The following is a 21,021-nucleotide window of genomic DNA, read 5'->3' on the forward strand; positions in this document are numbered from 1 at the left end:
TCTGCCGGGCAACACAAGGTTGTAGGCTCAAATCCATTAGCAAAATAAACTGCAGCAGGCCTGCTCAAAAGTGATTGTATTGGTGGAAGAAGTGGGATATGCGTTCACTGTTAATGACAAACACACCACCGAGAGCATGTAGTAAAGTTAAAGAGTAAACCTCTCGTATCAAGCGATACAGAGATGATACGACACCACAATGAAAATCTGTAAACCTTGAATCCAGTGCTTCAGGAAGGTCTCTTTTGCTCAGCAGTCCATGTTGCTTCTTTTCCACTAAGAGCCACAGGATTTTTAGGTGTGAGTCCAGGAGGACAGAAACATGGATTGGGTAAGACATTGCTACATTGGTGTTTGTGCTAGAGAACCACTTGCGACGTCTGGCTAATTTCACCTGCACAGAGTGTAGCACTGTTAATTAAGTAATCAAACTGCAATGCACTTACCTCAACCACCTACACTGTGCTAGAATGACTGAAGCTGCATGGGACATGAGGGCATGTCTTTACTTCAGCAGGTTTAATAGACATAGAGGTCGTAATTCTGAGTCCAGGTAGAAATCATTCAAAGACGGGTGCTGATTGAGTGCTCATCAATAGTATGATGCTTTATCCCACATGGACACTGACTGGTAGGGATGGATGTATGGATGCCCTGGGACGGATTAGCGTCCCATCCAGGGATCCTGTTTTATGCCTGATTCTCCTAGGACACCTGCTCATAGTGACCCTGAATTAAATAGACAGGTTCAGAAAATGAATAGACGGAGGAGATAACGAATTTCAAACAAAACACAAAAGTGTGCTCCAAACTAGTAGAAGTTAGCAGGCTTTGGGGCTGAGGCCTTCAAATATTAAATATGCTATTTTCATGTACTCGCAGAATGCTTGTAAAAACATAATGTAAATTACGCAAAGCATCCTATCCAAGCAGGAGACAGAGCTGGAGGTGGCAGAGTTTAAGATGCTAAGATTTGCATTGGAAGTGACGAGGATGGGCAGGATTAGAAATGAGGACATTAGAGGGTCAGCTCAGGTTGGACTGTTGAGAGACAAAGTCAGAAAGGGGAGATTGCCCCTCTGGTTTGGTTTGGACATGTGCAGAGGAGAGATGATGGGTATATTGGAAGAAGGATATTAAGGATAGAGCTGCCAGGCAAGAGGAAAAGAGGAAGGCCTAAGAGAAGGTTTATGGATGTAGTGAGAGAGGACATGCAGGTGATGGGTGTAACAGAAGATGGAGAGGACAGGAAGATATGGGAGAAGATGATCTGCTGTGGCAACCCCTAACGGGAGCAGCCGAAAGAAGAAGATCCTATCTATTTAACAATTTTCCAGTTTCAGTGACACTTTGGCTTAGGTTTTCCTTATAAACCAGCTATCAAGGGTCTATAAACATTTTGTGGTACTTGTGTACTAAACGGATGGCTGGTACCCTCTTCTATTATTGTGATGCAAATCGGATTTTCGTTTTTGACGTTAGGCATCCAAAGGGGACATTAACATTAGGGACCTATAGGCAACTATGCTCCACCCCCACTAACTTTTAGGTTAGTATTTGTGGTTGGGGTTGGTTAGTTTATTAATTTAAACTTCAAAAATTACACAACCGGTGTGCCTCCCCCACGGAGAGCAAAACTAGAATGGGTAGGAACTGCCGTCTGTTTAGTCCACAAGTAGCCATTTTGTTAACTATGCTATTAAAAATAATACATTATCATTAAAGAAACAATAACACATTATTATTAAAGAAACAACAACTCTTGAAATGTGTGACAATCATTTTTCATTGTTGTATTACATTTTAGAAAGGCTTACAAAACGTTAACCCTCACTCACGTCTCTAGTGTTTTCACACCATCTACACTAAAACAACCCAAAATGCGGACGACATTGACATTCCCCTACACTAGGCATGTGCTCATTGATGGCAAATTCCTGGAAGGGATGGTAACAATGCCAGCCACAGGATTTATCTTGAAACTCTAGCAACCCAGTAAATGACTTGCCTTTTTCCCACATATGCAGAATTCAAACCGTGTAAAATGCCATTTATATGCATACAGTCAAGCAACACAACCATCCTCGTGGAAAGTAACTCTTCTGTGTCCGCTGTGATGGAGTATGTTTTTTTTTTTCCCGTGAAGGGTGACCAATCAGAGAATGAGAGACTGGAATGAGTAGGACCAATTACTGTAAGTAAAGGCTAGTTAATAAGTATGAACAAATCACAGCACGATTACGAGTCTGTTTTGCAGACCTTTTCACCCGTCAACATGACAGACAGTAAGACTTTAGGGACTTTCAAAACTCGACTTGATGTTTTTTTGGAAGAAATAAATGGATAGGACTGACGAGCTTTGTTGTTCATCTAGAATGTTCTAATGTTGTTTACATTGCAGTGCCGAGCTGGCATTTTCAGAAATGTAAGGGTATGGAGAGGGTTTTCAAAAGTCTCCGTTTTTGGGCATTATAAACTTTGGGATGGTGTGGACGAAAGGCGAAAACAGAGAGTAATGACAGTGTTATTAAACGAAAATGTATTAGTGTAGACATATCGTTAGATGAAAGGCTGAAGCCAAGTTTCGATGAGGTATCGGTCCATCATGGTGCTCACCCACCCACGCACACATACACATTCTGATTAACCCAACACACATTTTTTGGGCAATATTTACAGAGGCTTACATTTAGAAAATAAAAAAAAAAATTAGGCAGTGCTTCCAGGATGTGCCTGACACCCCACTCTTTCAATTTATACCATCTAAGCGAATAAAGACACATTATGAATAAACAATAAATTGTTTTATTGATATTAAAATGAAAGTACATCAACTGTGAATTTTGCCCGCTTAAAGTCTAGTGTGCATAGGTTAAATTAAGGAGAAACACATACATTTAACTGAATTCATTAACATTAAATGCTATCCATGTGAGCGCAATTACAGACAAATCCCTTCATTTGAAATGAAAATGAGATTTTTTTTTTGAAAACCATTGGATAAATACTGGTAACTGTTTTTGTTTGTTTTTTTTTTTTTGTTTAATTTTTAATTTTTTTTTTTCATTTTTCTTCATTATTGATGTTACACATTAAAACAAAAAGACAAAAAAAAATCACTTTTTTTTTTCATAATTTTATAATTTCATATGTTGCCAGAAAGGAGTAGCACAGAAGTAAGCTCTGAATAAATAATTGCGTTGAATTCTGACAAACTGTGAAGCCATGTCTGGCCACAATGACAAAAAAATAACAATAAAAACACAAAATAAATGTGCATTATTCGAGGCTTACTCGCTGAGAAGGCTGCAGCAACCACATTGTAAAATAAGAAGTCATGTCAGTTATACACATTCAAACTCAGCCCACCTTCTTCCACAGGGTCAGTTGGCTGGATTTATTCAATTTTTTTTTTTTTAAGTTATGCTATACATTAATATCAACATATTTAAATAACCCATTTTCAAACTGCAGCAATAAATACTGGAAGTGGCTTGAAGAATTTGTCGGCAGATCTAGTACAGAGAAAGCAGTCTTTTTTTTTTCTTTTAAATTCAATTTCCCACCCCTCCTCTTCATCACTTTAATGACTTGTTAATTTTGCCATTATAATTTCATTTGGATTATTATTATTATTTTTTTTTTAAGCCAGTATTGTAAATGTGACATTGAAATAATAGGGTATGTGCCAAAAACCTAGATCTACCATAATGACATCACAAGCCTATAAATGTCAGGATACTGCAGCAAAAAAGAACATTTAAAAAAATAAAAATACAATAAACTGTAGTAGGCTTTGTCTGAATTTTACTTTTTTTTTCATTTTTGGTAAAAAGCATCTACAAAAGCATTACTAATAATATTTATAAAAAAATTGACAAAATAGTTCATCTGTCAGTTGCGCATCAGTGCTACGTATATTATTTGGACCGATTTTTCTTTTTTTAATATATATTTATATATATATTTTATAACAAAATAAATAATGCCTTTGTACAGTGCCATTATTTGTATTTAATGATAAAAAAAAAAGTAAGCTTGGCGGCTCAATATGCAAGATACAGCTCAGACTAAGACAAAAATACCATGATGTCCCTGGAAACTAATTACAAAGATTCAAGTATATATTTTTCTTGTTTTCATTTTTATTATTTTTTCTCTCCCCCACCCCACCTCCCCCCAAAGCAAAGCATATGAATACTAGTGATAGACGATAAAATGTTAGTTGACATTATTGCTGTTTTTCCCTTTGAAGTGAAATTTGTGCATTTAAAATAGAAGCCTATCTTGCACCAGGAATGTCACAGTACCAGGGAGTGGATGGTTTTCAAAATGGATGTCAATAAAGACCCTACATTTGAAAGCGCATTGCAACATCAAGCAAAACAGGTGCTCATTTTACAGAGGGAGTGGCACCTGTCAAGCAGATGCCATTATTTTTCTTTTTTATTTCTCTTTATGTTCAAAAAACTAAAGAAACGTGTATTAAGAACTTAAAACGGTAGAACACCTCCAATATCTGCATGCTGTGACATCCCTATTTTGCATTGCCAAAACCAAGCTATTTTAAAAGAAAACCAATAGAAAAAGAAAAAAAAAAAAAAAATCACACTTTTCCTAAAACGGAAAGTTCACTTCAAGTTCTAAAATTTTTCAAAACAACGTGCATATTCGTCATTCTCTTCTTGAAGCTTGTTCACAAAGCTAGCACCATAACATGTTTGTAGCTACAATTTATTGTTCATATAAAAATAGTGCCTTCTTTTCTTTAGGTTAAAAAACAAACATATTGACGTAATCCGTGGCAATGTGCAACTGCAGACTTTCTTCACAATGTTGAACGTCTGCCTTTTTTTTCTCATGTGATTAGAAGGTGCTGGATCAGGAATCTAAATTAACAAATAATATAAACTCCTTAAAAGTGTATCCCTTTTTTATAGGTATAGGTGCAAATAATTATGGATTTAAAAACACAAAGACTTTTATTTGTATGGAATAAGATCTTTCATTGACTGGTTAGTCAACAGCCATTCCTCTTGGGGTTTACTCTCCCTCCCCCCTATTTTAAAAAAAGAGTGACACCCCCTCACAATCCTCGTGTCTTTTTCTCTCCTCATCCCACCCTCTCGCTCTCTCACACCCTCTCCTAGATCTGTCTGAATCATCTTCTGTTCAATTTGTGACCTTTTTTTTCCAGTTTGTTTTCTTAAAAAAAAAAAAGGCCGTGTATGTGTGTGGTGGGGGGAGGGATCAAGAACAATGCCACAGAATGGACGCCATGAACAAAGCTATAATCCCCTTGTCTTTTATCGCCCTTTGTGCAAACAATTGCAACTCATACGTGGCTGACTTTTTCTGTTGAAGACTGCCCTATAAGAGGAAGCTGGCTAGGCAACGTGATGAGGGGCCGGTGGAACAAGGTGTGCTCCTTGGCTCGGATTTCTTCCACGAGTCGCCAGAGCTTCTTGGTTCGGAGGATGGGGGGGATGCCTCTTCGGAGCCTCTGAGCAGCCTTTTTCTGCCACAAGTCCAATCTGGAATACTTGGTCACCACAGGCTTCTTTAAAATATCCTACAAATTCAAAAGAGAACAGAAGGTGCAGGTCAGGCCAGTGAACACTTACCTAGGTAACCATAGCTTTAGTAACCATTTTCTTAGAACACTCCACAAACTTGACAATTTTAGATTTTCACTTCCCAAACAAAGAAAGATGTTTTAGAATCTTAATGTTAAAGTTGTACACCTTACACGTTAAATACTTTATTTACACATTTTATGAGAGAGAGAGAGAGAGAGGAGAGAGGGAGAGGTAAAAGACACTATATAGTAGATCGATAGATGGATAGATAGATAAGAGAGACAGATGTAACAGACACTATATAGTAGATCGATAGATGGATAAGGGAGACAGATGTAAAAGACACTATATAGTAGATCGATAGATGGATAAGGGAGACAGATGTAAAAGACACTATATAGTAGATCGATAGATGGATAAGGGAGACAGATGTAAAAGACACTATATAGTAGATCGATAGACGGATAGATAGATAAGAGAGACAGATGTAAAAGACACTATATAGTAGATCGATAGATGGATAGATAGATAAGGGAGACAGATGTAAAAGACACTATATAGTAAATAGATAGATAGATAGATAGTCAATAACAGGCAGGGGTCAATACCTGAAGTCAGAATGCAAGTCTACATGGCCAAATCACTAACCAAAACTAGATGTCAAACAGTACAGAGCTGGTGTCACAAAAAATAAGAATCACAAAAATGCTATTTAAATTAATTGCAGGTAACCTGCAGGTAACCTGTGAGCTTTATACAGTTGAGTCAAAAAAAAAAATCATCTGTTGCTCATTCCCAGTGCATCCTGGGAAAGATTACCACAGCAATGACCCTCGAAATAGCATTGAGAACAGTTTTAAAATACTGTAACTTTTTCAAAAATCATCAGAATGCAAAATGAGTTACATCATTCCTTATGCCCCTCCCCCAAAAAAATGAATAAAAGGTGCCATCGTAACATATGATACACACTAGTCTGTTCTTACAGCTTTGTCAAGACCAAAATGTTTGTCATACTCTCAGTTGAAACCTTTGTAATGCACACATATTACGATAGCATGCGGGTGTAGTAATTAAATATTTTTATTTGTGGATTTTGTTTCTTCGTCATGTCGACTTACAATTTCACCCCAAGTCCTAAAGCCTATCCTCTCCTTCCCTCTCCAGATCCAAGGAATTCTCGGCCAACAACACACAACATCATTTCTGGGGTTGGGACGCCTGAACCTGCCCCTTCTACCTCATCACCAGTGTCACTGCCATCTTTCCCCAGTCTGGTTGGGGATTACTGTTTTAAAGGATGGATTTTTGTGACCTACTTTTTTCTTTCTTTTTTTTGTGCATAATAAATAATATACAAGGATCTCCATTCGGTACTACAAATCTTCATCTTTGTTTCTTTATTTTAGGTAAAACTGATTTCTGGGAGTTTCTAACCACTTGTTTGTTTCCGCAAAGTTTTTTATTTCATTATGTTCTTTTGTTTATGCAACACAGAAGATGTATCATGCAACTTCAGTTTCCGTATTTGTGAAATAAGTTGTAGTTACGCTATAAATATTGGAGTGGTTCTGTGTTTTGGCATCTATCTTTAGCAATAGTAATCAATTCATGTAAATCTTGTGCTTGGTTTCATTTTGGTTTTTGATCTCTTTGATATAGATTTTTGGTTTGCCCCTGTGCAGTAATTGTTTTGTGTTTCAATGGTTCTCATCTCACATGATTATTTTCTGGTCTTTCCTCATCTAGCTCAATAATCTCTGGAGACTCTGAGCAAGCGGTAAAATGGTGGACGGGTTTGGGTGAGACACAATGGCTATACTCTATTCCTTTTCCTTTCTCAGAAGGAACCTGTAGAAGATCTGTAACCTCACTGTTGGTTTGCTCAGAAGCCCCAATCGCCTAAAAGAGAATTATCTAGAAGTGGGCTTTCAATTCTAGACCAGAAACTGCCGCAGCCACATTACTACTAACCTGGACGGGCTACTTCCCTTTGCGTTCATTTAGCATTGTTGCTATTAAACAGAATTCTCAGAGAAGACCCCAACACTTTTATATGTCATCCTGTCACATTCTCTTTTCACGTTCTCCTTGATTATTTTGGTTGTCTCCCGAATACACCAAAACCAAAATGTTGTTCTTAAGTCAATTCCTAAAAGAATTGTCGGCAAATTTTTTTTTTGTATTTTGTGTGTCTAGTTTGGTGTAAAACTATCTTAGTTCTTTTGCATTTGTCAGAATTTAGACGAACATCTGTGCACAACACCATCATGTATAGGAGTGATGCCTCCCACTGCTATCGGTAAACTTGAAGAAAATCATCAATAAAAATGAAAATAAAAACAGTTTAATAGTTCCAAAAAATAAAACGGATCTGAATGTTCTCCAGTAAAATCTCAAACAACAGTAATAAATTTCAAATATTAAATAAATAAGAGAAATATTTCATGAATTCCTGACGTTACCGAAGTGATATCTTTAAAGACATTCTTAATTGTAAAAATACTAAGCATTGTGCTAAACATCGAACTAGAAGCAATCAAAAGCAATCAAGGAGAGGGAATATGCAACGCAGGGAAAAGGTTGACAGTGAAACAGTCGTGACGGAGCACAAAGAGCATTGGGTTGATGCAACGTGTGCACTTTTAAAATTAACTTTACTGTCTGGTTGCATGACGACACCACAAACAGGCATTCCAAAATTTTGCAGCACATCAGTCTTTCCCTTACTTTATATCTCATCATACATTCAATGTGACTGGTGGGATTTTTACATTTTCTATGCGTTGCGTAAGTGTGACAATATTAGATAAAGAAATGTCTAGTCATAAAGTATGTTTCGGAAAACAGAAGAATTAGAAACAATTAAATTTATATAGCGTGTTTTCTTACTGCTCAAGGCGCTTTATGTAGAGAGTAGGGAACCATTTCAACCACCACCAATGTGAAGCATCCACCTGGATGATGCGACGGCAGCCATTTTGCTCCAGTATGCTGACCACACATGAGCGATCAGGTGGTGAAGTTGTCAGAGAGATAGTTGGCCAATTAAGAGAAAGGAGATGAGGAAGGTGCCAGAATGACCAGGCCATGGTGGACAACTTAGCCTGGATATTGGGATACTCCCTACTCTTTATCACGGATGACCAGGAATATTTTACCACCACAGAGAGTCAGGACATCGGTTTTAGGGATCACCCAAAGGACAGGTAATGTCAGACAAAAGGAAGAACCAATATGATTGATTGAAACCTTTTTGATTTTGTTGGGACGAGTGGCAGACAAGTTGGAGTAAGTCGTTGGGTATATCAGACTAGAAGGTTCATTTCACAGAGCACATCGCCAACAGACTCCAACTCACTAAGATTATGTAAACGAAGGCTACGACTGAAACTTGATGGAAAAGTTGTGCTGAGTGCTGCATTTGTGTTATTTTACGACTAGATATAACTTTAACTAATATTGCATGTGTCTGAAAATTGACTTAATTTTGGATGATGGACTGCACCAACAAACAGATGAATTGCTGAAATACAGCAAATTGTCAGATTTTATTTCCCTTTTTAATGACCAGAAAATTGTCACACACTTTGTATCTCTCAAACATTTAGATGTTTATGCCAGAATACTTCAGTCTTTTCAGCAACATCTCAATTTTCCACTACTAACAACTCCTGTCTAATCTAACATAACTGTCAAGGAGAAAAAAAATGTACTTATTTACAGAAATGAAGAATTTGTACCCATCTTGAGACAAAAGTATAATATAAAGAAAAGTCACCAACCTTATTTAAAACAGGTATCACTTGAGGTGATGTTGAAGAAAGGTCTCGTTCTGACTTTGCAGGTTTGGCGCAGTACGTTTCGAGAAGTCCGAGATCACAGCTACGAAAACAACATTCTTCAACAATTCCTTTTTGTGGCCTTCTGATGTTGGATCTACTTGGTGGTCTACCTGTAGAAGGAAAGGTAGAAACAATCAATGGAAAAATAAATATATTTGAATAAACCAATGAAACCCAACACATAAAGAAACATAAACAAAATATAAAGTCTTGTAAATAATCTATGACCAAAGAAAGCCAAACTCAGTGTACTGTACATATTCACTTTACGCATTACTGGTACCTCATATAATTGTTGTTTCCTGCATTACAGCTGGTGCAGAGAAGATAGGATCTGACCCTCACAACTCTGACCTGGATTAAGCTTGATTTCATAATAAAGAGACAGATGAGCTAATCCCATGATTGTCATACAAAAGACAAATCTATCAGATACTTAAGATGTTTTGTAAAGGAATGATACTTGACTATCACACATACACACACACACACACACACACACAAGGGTAAATCAAAAAGGTGACACTTACACAGTATCCACCACAGATAGAAGCTGATGCAATACAACACAACACGATTACGATGGTTTATGGATAATTCAAACTCGCACTGTGCAGCACGCTCAGCCATTAGTCTAGTTGAAGTCAAGGTCAAATCAACACAGACACTATGCTGCAGGATTGCACCATTGTTGAACAACTCATCGTAGTGTGATTTCTTTGGGCAGAGGGAGTGAAACCTGCTGAAATTCACCCACGGATGTTGGCTTGTGCAGATCAGTAAGCGGTTTGACTTTATGGTACCCCCAAGTCATTGTGCACTATGGCATATGCAGACCCATAGCTGATGTACAGTAACAGCGGACAACATAATCAATGGGTCTTCTCTGATGAAGGCATTCGCCATGTCAATGTGGAATGTGTGCACAATGTTGATGGTCGACCACATCGAACTTCGTCAGTTTCATTTCTTCCTCTTGCTTGAAAATCAAACTACTCATTCGTAAACTTCCCGCCGAGTCATGCCTTTTTCACTTTTGCCAACATCTCTCTACCTCACGTTTTTCAACAATGGTGCAATCCCGCAGCGGAGTGTTCACGTTCATTTGACCTTGGCTTTAACTAGCACGTTGTGTTGTATTGTTGTATGTGTTGTATTGTGTCAGCTTCTATCGGCTGCAGATATCGTATAACTTTCAAATTGCCTTTACTTTTTGATTTTGTACATTTACATATATATACACATATATACATACATACACACACACACACACACACACACACACACATATATATACACACTTGCGTTTAAGTACTCCTACGGATAAGTCGTGGCTTGATTTTACTGTATAATTTCTGGTATTTTATAATATCGGTCGTATAAGTCGAATGCGGAAAAGTCATGCTATTGGTCCAAGAGATTATGATATGCTAACGCCCACCTGACAGAGTAACCACGGAGCACACTGCCTTTTTTTTCTTTGTATTGCGCCTCCATGACTATTCCGAAGAGATGTTTGTACTGTTTTGTGTTTTTTGTATCTCACACCCTCATACACCTTTATCTTAAAAGCATCCCTCATTGACGATGGAGCGTTCGTTCAGAAGAAAATATGAAACCGATTTTAAATTAAAAGTCATTGATGTGGCAAAAGAAATTGGTAACTACGCTGCTGCAACAAAATTCGATGTGTCTGAGAAACTGGTGCGAGATTGGAGGAAGCAAGAAGGTGTAAAAAAAAAAAATATATATATATATATATATATATATATATATATATATATATATATATATATATATATATATATATATATATATATATATATATATATATATATATATATATATATATATATATATTCAAGTGTCGCATTTTTGAATGGGCGTATAAGTCGAGTTCTGATTTTATGATCAATTTTTTGCATTTGTAGACCAGACTTATATGCGAGTATATATGGTAATTCATTCCATTATTTAAAGGTTCTGGCTGAAAGCTAATGTCACATTATGCGACTTCTAGTCATTGGGCATATCAAACTTGACGACCGAGTTGCTGATCTATTTGGTTTTGTTAAGGCGAGTCACAGACTAGTTGGAGTGAGTTGTTGGACATGTCATGTTGGCACACCATCGATCTGCTAAGATTATGGAAATGAAGGCTGCAATTGCATAAGTTGTCTAATGTGATGTGGCCTTGAGAAATGAGACAATCAGAGCTAAAGCAAAAGTGAGAGACCAAAGATATCTAAGTAAAGAGGTTGAAATGCTATGGACGTGTAATGAGGAGAGACAGTGAGCATGTAGGAAATGGGATGATGGAAATGGAAGTACAGAGGAAGTAAGAGCGGAGGAGGCTGACAGGGAGTTGGATGGGCAAAATAAAAGAAGACTTGAAGGAAAAAGGTCTGTCTGGGGAGAAGGTGCAGGACTGAGCTGTTTGGAGTGGATAGACCAGGCACATCAACCCCACATAGAGGTGGAAAGAGATAAAGAAGAAGTAGAAGAATTCATTCTCCGAGCCTATATTTAAAGAAAGGTCAATCGCAGTAGCAATTGGCAGATGTATCTCTAAATATCGAAACACAGTTTATCACACCTTTTCAGGAGGTAACTACCCAAAGTACAGATAAATCCCTGAAGAAAAAGATAATGGAGTTGAGATGCCTTTGGGTGTGTGCTTTTCAGGACAGGACTGGAAGCATCCAAAAGGAAGCCATACCCAGTGAGGTCCATAAAAGAAATCTACAGAAGACTGAGTGGCCCAAAAATGGACCCAGAGCCAGATAAAAGGGGCCTACTGATTCACTTCTCACCCCTAAAGGAGCTGCTCTGGGTGTCTAACCCTGTTAGATAAAGGACACACGGTGAACTTGCCAAAAGACTTGAGGTCGCTTTTGTTGATCTTATTCTATTTGAAAGTGTTGGGTCAAAATGACCTTAGGAATCTGAAAGCTCCTGTCGAAAGTCTTCTTTCTATCAAGCACTGTGCTTTATTTATCTAATTAGGGCCTCTTTAATTGGAACAGATTAAGAGCTCACTGAAAAAAAGTGCAGGTTGATGGAGCACCCCAAGCAGCAACAATATATATATATGGAAATCATAGAGCTGACTTTACAAGGGGTGAATTAAAAGGGAAGCAGGGCCAAAATGCCGGAAGCTAACTAACATGTCTGTTTCCTGTCCAACGGCAGCGACTTCACCAGAAGCACAGCATCCTACTAGTATGTCCTTTAGAAGGCTCCTGAAGCCCATTATGAATATTTTATTGAAGACGTTGTAAAGGCTGCATCGGAGGAACTGGTGCTGCACTGGCTGCTGGTATCATGCTGCATATTCATTGTCTTTCACCACTTTAAGGTTAGAATTCCAGTTGTGTATTTTCCATACATACACATACAAATGCACACACGCAGTTCACTTAAAAAACAATACATACTTGAAATTGGTCAAGGAATGAGTATATTCTTTATCATATGTTTGGAAAAAAAGATATGATAAATAATGTCTTCCTCTCATGTCTGAGTGAGCACTCCATAGATAGAGATGAAGGCCACCGTGTAACATGGAAAGATAGATATAGTGGACCTGACCCTCTCTTTCTTGTGTGGACAATGGTGGCATGAAGAAATAACTTTCCATCATGGCATATCAACAAGTATCAACGGAGACGGTTCTGTGGAAAGACCTGGTGGGGGGTACAGAGTGTAGTTGTGCCTCAGGACGGTAGGCAATGGAGAGTATAAAGGTTATCAGCCACTTTGGTGGTTTTGCTGCCTTCCAGATGTCATGTGTCCTTCCTTTGTATTTCTAGATGTATTGACTGGTACTGGCTTATCTAAACTGTGTTTTCATGATAGTGATATTACATGCAAAGAATATTAGAGACATACATATACACAGTAGGTCTGCGTACATACACATAGTCAAGAGGATCATCTAAAGGGCTCTTGTGAGGTAAGCAATGCCACACCGAGTCAAAAGGGGGTGCTGCTGTTAATGCAATCTCCCTATTCATCTGCTGTACAAGAAACATTTAAAATCACTTCCTCCCCAGCCCAGGAAGTCCCAAATGATGCTACCGAGGTAAGCACATTAACAGCACCCACTGGGTAAACACGGTCCCTAATACAGTCCTTTCACTAGCCACACAATGTACATTGACAACACTTCCAGTTTAGCCGCCAGGGGGGTTACACTTCTTCTGCCACGTGGGCAATTTAAAGAATGTCGCCAGAAGTTAATGATCACTACTAGAACCACTTGATAAGAGAATGGAGCTCCGCTATGGAAAGCATTTACAATCCTGTCTGCCTCATTTATTTTCATTTGGACTTTTTCATTAGTGTTCTTTATTTGCCTAGCATTAAACAGAGGCATGACTGGTCCCAAACCCTTTATTATGTCCCTATTGTCTTTTACTTACGATATTGCAAATGAACGCAGAGTTAGATTGGCGCCTTCAGCATGGGAAAGGTGCCATATAAATAAAAATTATTATTTATTATTATTATTAGCTTTACTGGATGACATGGCTGCGCCCTTGTGTGGACAAAATGCCCATATAATATAATGACAGCGGGAGACCGCCTATCAGGTCTTTAAACTCCTCCAGTACACTAGGTGGCAGCCTACCTTTTTTAAACCGTTATTAAAGTGCACACTCTGGGTGACCTGAGAATTGTAGTCCCGTTCTGCAGCCCTTGATAGTCCTGTGGGTGCCACCAGAGGAAGTTTTTGGGGGAAGCTTCCACCAGACCCGGAAGGTGCTTCCCACAATCCCTAAAGTTGTGGCACCAGAAGTTCTCGCAGTTCTGGCACAAATGGAGCCATCTCTCCTGACTAGAGGAGTTGGAGCCGGGTGTGAAGGAAGGACAAAGCTCACCAGGGGAGTGTGAAAGAGTAAAAATAAAAAAGGATATTGTATGCAGTTTATAATAAAAAAATAAATAAATAAGGGCAGCACGGTGGTGCAGTGGTAGCGCTGCTGCTTCACAGTAAGGAGACCCGAGTTTGCTACCTAGGTCCTCCCTGCATGGAGTTTGCATGTTCTCCCTGTGTCTGCGTGGGTTTCCTCCGGGTGCTCCAGTTTCCTCCCACAGTCCAAAGACATGCAGGTTAGGTGCATTGGCAATCCTAAATTGGTGTGTGTGTGTGTGTGTGTCCTGAGGTGGGCTGGAGCCCTATCCGGGGTTTGTTTCCGGCCTTGCACCCTGTGTTGGCTGGGATTGGCTCGTGCAGACCCCTGTGACCCTGTGTTAGGATATAGCGGGTTGGATAATGACTGACTGACTAAAAAAAAAATTAAAAATAAATAAATAAATAAATAAAGACGTTTGAACTTCGGACGAAGTGTGCATGGTTGTGTCTGCAGTTTGAGGCTGTGTTACGCCCCCTACAGGTCGTATAATTACATTGTATTTTACATATAAACAGTGCAGTATGTACTCCCATTCAAAGTGCATAAAAACAAAATTAACGATCTTCACAGATTATTTTGCATTATTTTTTGCCATTTTAAAGATTAAAGCATGATAGTTATGACTTTAAGGAGTAAAAAGAGGAGACTATTAATGGCCATTTTAAGGACAATACTTCACCCCAACTTTAGAGATGCGGTTCCCACTTGACATTCCAGCGCAACTTTTTTTTTTTTAGGCAAACAACCATAAATAAATAAAACCAATAAATCTCTATTCCTTAAACCCTCCTCTACCCATCTTTTTGCGATTGCCACTTTTTCCCCCCTCCAAAACGTCACGTTTTGCATTTCCTCGAAACATGCTTAGTAATTCCTGTGAAACCTGAGCCGCCCCCGCGGCTCCCCTTGTTTTCGCTCTGTTTTTATCTCGAGTTAAGACCCGTTTTAAAACAGCGCAGCCCGACTGTTATTTGTATCGCGGCTGCTAGTTGACCTGCTATTACCCGAACACTCAAACGCTTTAGCATACTAATTTGCAAAAAGAGAGACGTATACGAACCAGATGGCTCGGCAGTTGTCGGTTTATTTCTATCGGGTAAAAAAAGGATCATCATCATCATTTTTAGGTTCAGCTCGTGCTCGGATCAAATAGTTTATAACATGATCAAACTATCTGTCTCTCCCTCTGTGTGTGTGTGTCTCTCTCTCTCTCTCTCTCCACATTGTGTAGTTCCAAGAAAGCCTGGGAACGTTTTTGAAGTGGAGACTGGAATGTTACTTGGTATTACTTTCACCGACGGAATGTGGAAGTAAACAAGCGCTCCATTGTGGTGCGTTTAGCAGTGCGCCTTAGCTTTGTGCGTCCTTTTCATGTTCACGGGAGACCGAGTGAGAAAATGTGCCCATTCAGCACAATTGCAGGGGTCGAGGATCTTTAGCCAAAGTTTGCAGATCGCAAGGATTTATTTGCATACCTGCATGCCAAATATCGTCTGCATGCAGGGCTGAACAACCCCTACCCACCCCCCTCCGCACACACACACACACACACACATCTTTAAAGCCGCCCCCCCACCCCAGACTTTTAGTTACTTTAGCAAATAACTGATTTAGCAAGCTCTGCACTATACTGAATGTGTGAAAACAGGACCGCATACGGAGTTCCTGACTGTGGGCCCCGACTCCCGATATTGTTTGCCCTTCCCTTCTTTTTTTCAGTTTATACCACTTATTTAAACGTAGAATGTAACAGCTGCAGAAAGCAATAAAATAAAGCACCCCGTGTCAGCACAGAGATGAGCTACCCTTAAGAAACCAGCGCGGCTACTCTATTCAGCCGTCCAGCGCGCAAACCGATTGTCCAGCAAAACATACCGACGTTCTTTTATACAAATAAAAAGCACGGATCACCCTAAACTTACAACACAGTACTTTTCATATCACAGGATCCTATCTGTCCCCCGATCCCATGCTCAAGCCCCCGAAATTTCTAGCTAATAGTAAACTGCTCATTTAGCTACAACAAAATCGACCAACACGATCGGCGCTTGCATTGAATGAAAAAAGCTACCGTGCAGGGCTCACTTTTTTCTCTCTTTTTGGTACAACAGGACGAACGTTTCAAACAATACTTACTGAAATAAAATCCCCTGTCACCACACACGAACTGCAGCGTGTCCACCAATTCGCCGCCGCATAAAGTCTCAGCCGAAGCGAAGGAATCAGCCACATCCACAATGTAGAAGGTCAGGACGATCGTGAAAAACAGCAGCTGTCTTGTTGTGGTCGTCCTTCTGATCTAAAGAGAAATAAAGTCGTTTGAATCTCGCTTGTAGCTTATTTACAACCGTGCGCGCTCTGGCGCTCTCTCGCGCTCTCTCTCTCTTAGTAGAACGGGAGGCGAAATTAACAGAGCGAGAAGATGCCAACGAGAAATAAGAAGAATAAAAAAAAATCAGAAGGGTCTCTTACATTTCTGAAATGACATGTTGTCGTACATCATCAAAATGTCACTAGCTATTATTATAAACAGCTCCAAAGATCGAGAGTACTCCACCACTGCCTCTGGGTAAAGAAAGCTCTCCCCTTAACTAGTTAACGTAGCCATGTCATCCATATGGGGGGTTGGAAACATGTACGCGTTTATCTCGAAGCGATCCATTAAGAAAAGCCTTAAAATAAGCAGCCAAAAGAAATGCTGAACAACAGCAGCTTGGAAAATCCTCTAAAATGACCAACCCCCCCAGGAACAAAGCAATAACAACCTTTTACCTAAAGCAGCCTGCACTGATGTTTACCTTAAGTGAGAATTACTTGGCATTTGCATTTTTATCGCATTGGATCAAATTACTGGTTTAGCTGGTCCCCCCTCCAAAAAAGATCGTGCTATTACTTTATGAGATACATTAACACTTTTATAATTCGGCACTGATTTGCTAAAATGCCAGATCATGTTTTCTTTCTTTTTTTTTTTTTAAGCGCACACAAGTTTACGTTGAACGATTCTTCTTCTAGTGAATAGAAGAAAAATGCAACCTGAACTAGAATAACCTTTGCCTGAAACGTTCGGTGGCCACAAAAGTTTGATTCATGTTGAGTGAAATGCAGCAGCCCGAAAAATAATAAATACAAATAAATGAAAGTAAGATAAAGAAAAAAAAAACAACAACAAACAAAACAATTTAATCACAACCCAATATCGGTACTGTAGAGAGACAGGCAAATAAAAGTCATCATGTCATTTCGTCGGCCTACGCAATACACTTTATTATTAAGAGCAATCCGTGATGAGCCAACTTTGGCTTGTTTTGGTCGCTTTTTTGCAGTGTAGCAGCTGCTTTGGACGGTGTCACTTTTCCAAAAAAACCAAAACAAAACATAGCTCCTTTGGAGATCGGAGATTGTGTGTAATGCAATTCAGTCGCCCTCTTCTGTCTGTCTAGAAGTAAAAATATCACCAGCTTTTTTGATTCCTGAACAAACCCTTATTTTTCTTTGCAAAACTATAAAGCAAATATATATATATAAATCACATCATCTGGTAGTATTATTTTCGTTGAGACAAGTTTTTAAAAAATGCGTGCTTATCGCACAAAAGCCAATTAGAAAATATTAAAAAAAAAGAAAAAAGATACGTCCCAAATAGAAATGCTTTGCAAAATGAGCGTGAAATTCTCTCAGAATGCAAGTGCACTCGCTGCACTTTGGCGTATGCAGAAACGGAGCAACAACACAGCCTGCTGCGCTATATTACACAAGAAGTCAAGGTACTTTTTATTTTCCTTTTTTTTTTAATTTTGTTACCTTGAAGGTGCTGCTGATATTCCCAGTTTCTAAGCAGGTCTGACAGTAAGTTTGGCAGTTATATCTGCGATGATCATCCATTGTGAAAAAATGTTTTCAGACTAAGATGTTCAGCTTTTTTTTTTTCTGTATGGTGCTATTTTTGGTCCTGTGAAAGGTTGGATTCCCAGTTGCCGTGACGGAGAAGTTCTGAGAAGCTGCCCCACAGCAGAGGAGACAGGCTAAACTTCTGAGCGTTAACTATTATATAGCAGCCACTCCCCCACTCCACTTTCCCCCCCCCCCCTCCCCCTCCGCCTTACGTCACCACTAGTATGAGGAACCTTCACGATCCTGACGAGACGCTCTTCGCTGCTACTGTTCTACGATCCCGGGAGTAACGTTTCTACCATACGTTTCTCGAATGCGCATTTCCTCACAGTATTTTTTTTCCAGGGATTTATTGCTCGATCGGAAGGCTCCAAAACTGATTTTACACACAATGTCTCTCTTCTTTGCAATCGAGACAACTAAATCGCTCAGTGGTTTTCTGCGTTAGCGGAGGCATAGGTGAGATGAGGACTCGTCTTCACCGCCGTCAAAGCGGAGGCGGTATTATTATTATTTTATTATTCGTTTTACTTTTTCAAGTCGAGCACAAATTGCTCAGTTTAAAAGAATGGGAAGACAAAAAAAAAAGATATAAAATCGTAATACTGTAAAGTGTCCGGCTGCCTGGCCTTTTTCTATGACGTGCGTGGATGGGGAGTTCACGTTTTATTGAAATGAGACTTCCTTCCGACAAATGAAATCCCGAGCGATCGTGACATTTGGGGCGCTGCTTTTGAAAAAAAAAAAACCACGAGAATGTTCGGCAGCCGTTTTGCTCTTAATGGCTCATCCGATATTTAATTATATATATATATATATATATATATATATATAATGTGTTTATGTCTCATCCATCTGTTGTGCTGATGTCATCGCATCCTACTCTCACTTAAAACGGCATGAATGAGCGACCTGTTGATGTCCTCATTTGCATTAAAGAAGCGGGAGACAGTGGGTTAATATCTGGGAATTTGAACTTTATTTTTTGTTTTTCTGGTAAGACCCCGAAGAGTGATATCACCCGCTCTCTCCAATTAGGAACACAAAAGAACTTTACGAGGGTGAGAATTTAAGCCTGCAGGAAAAACAAGTGCCTCCAACTGGTAAACAGCTTCTCATTTTTTTTTTTTTTGTAAGGAAAAGGCATTGGGCTGACAGGCCAGCCTTATTACCTGATAACTCTGATAGTCTGCGCTGTTTATACGAGCGAGCCGCACACTCTAATTAAGTTCAAGCAGCTAACAGGAGGAAGATGGCATGTTCTCCAGACTTTGAAGTTGATTGTTTTCAGTTTGACTCCAGTTTGACAGCACTTTTCCAACAGTGTGGAGGTAACATCTCTTGATAGGTTTGTGTGATTTCTTGTAGAACCTATTGCTTTGACAAAGCACCGTTCCATTCTGGGAAGGGTTCTCTGCATATGAAATTTGTGCTTTGCGCTTTGAGAATCTTCCTAATATGCAGAAAAAAATGAAATCTTGAATGTATGGTAGGATACCTAGCAGGACACCTAGATTAAGAAAACCTGAATTTAACCCAAGTGATTGTATGCAGAAAGGGTTAAAATCATGACCCATTGGTATTTCATAATTGTGTTACGATCTATTCATTTTTATTGACTTTATGGAGCCTGTTGCAAACAATTAAAATAAATAAAGGTTATTTCTGGAACCTTCGTGTGGAAGGGTCTTTTGGGAACCAAAAATGGTTCCTTTATGGCATTGCTCTGAAGAACCACTTTGGCACCTTTTATTTTTAAGAGTGTAGGTGGCAATGTGGCATAATGTTTAAGGCTTCGAAGTTATGGGCTCATATTCCGCTACCGACCGTGTTTGACCCTGAACAAGTCTCTTCATCTCCCTGTGCTCCACAATTGTCTCTCTCAAATGCTGTAAGCAGTGTTTCCTATAAGCTGAAGATGTGAGCAATCACTCCGGGTCGCTCATCAAAAGACCCGCCTTTTAAACAATAAAAATTAAATTAAGCAAAATCAATCAAACCATCCAGATTTAAATGAGTTACAAACAAAATAGTGCCACATGCAAAGGTTTATGCTGTTGTTTCTTTGACCGTCTTCCTTAAGTTATAAACTGTATGAACATTAGCAGTCTGCCCAGAGTTGAAAAATGTTTTTAATCTTTCTCAGGTTTTCCAAATGCTTGGCATCTAAGCACTTTGTAGTTTTTTTTGTTTTTTTAATTATTATTATTCATTAGACTAAATCCTCTTTCACAGTCAGCCATTGATGAGAATTATACTTTTTTTTTTAAATTCTGGACAGAATGTTCATAAAGTTTATAGCTTATGGAAGACAGGAAAGGTTAGAAGGGAAATGATTTAAATATTTAATAAAATTATGAGTAGAAATAAACTTTTTTTTTATAAAAATCACCTTGTTATGTCAGGTCAGTTCAGTTAATTTTTCAATATTTAACATGAAATATGCAAGACAGGAAATAACCGTATGTGTGATTGTTTGTTGTGCTGCATACAGAAGTGCAATGCTAACACTACAGCTGAAAAATGTCTCACGGACAGCGATTTTCAGTTGTTTAAATTGGCACAGCCCAGCGATGAGATCACCAACTGCAGTCATCAAATCTGACATACCCCACGACTAAAAGTCACCTAATGTGACTTTGGCTTTAATCAGTTTGTTAATTTGGTGGGTGTCTCTTGAAGTGATGTTACCAGCCCAGCTCGCCACAGCATAAAACAAAAAATCTCACTGGCCATCGGAGTTATAGAAGATGTAATGTAAGTCATTACATGCATTAAAGAAGC

At 39.0% G+C, this 21,021-nt stretch overlaps 1 protein-coding gene across 1 annotated transcript; it reads right to left on the reverse strand.

The window, feature by feature from the left end:
• Positions 1-2,787: 2,787 nt before the first annotated feature.
• LOC120523330 (insulin-like growth factor II) lies at positions 2,788-18,372 on the reverse strand. Its single transcript, XM_039744556.1, has 4 exons — positions 18,148-18,372; positions 16,480-16,642; positions 9,365-9,534; positions 2,788-5,572 (listed from the first exon to the last, which is right to left on the reverse strand). Exons 1-4 carry the CDS (start codon positions 18,226-18,228, stop codon positions 5,336-5,338), a joined length of 651 nt encoding a protein of 216 aa, XP_039600490.1. The 5' UTR covers positions 18,229-18,372; the 3' UTR covers positions 2,788-5,335.
• Positions 18,373-21,021: the final 2,649 nt, after the last annotated feature.

Source organism: Polypterus senegalus, chromosome 1, assembly GCF_016835505.1.
Source record: "Polypterus senegalus isolate Bchr_013 chromosome 1, ASM1683550v1, whole genome shotgun sequence".
Lineage (NCBI taxonomy): Eukaryota > Metazoa > Chordata > Cladistia > Polypteriformes > Polypteridae > Polypterus > Polypterus senegalus.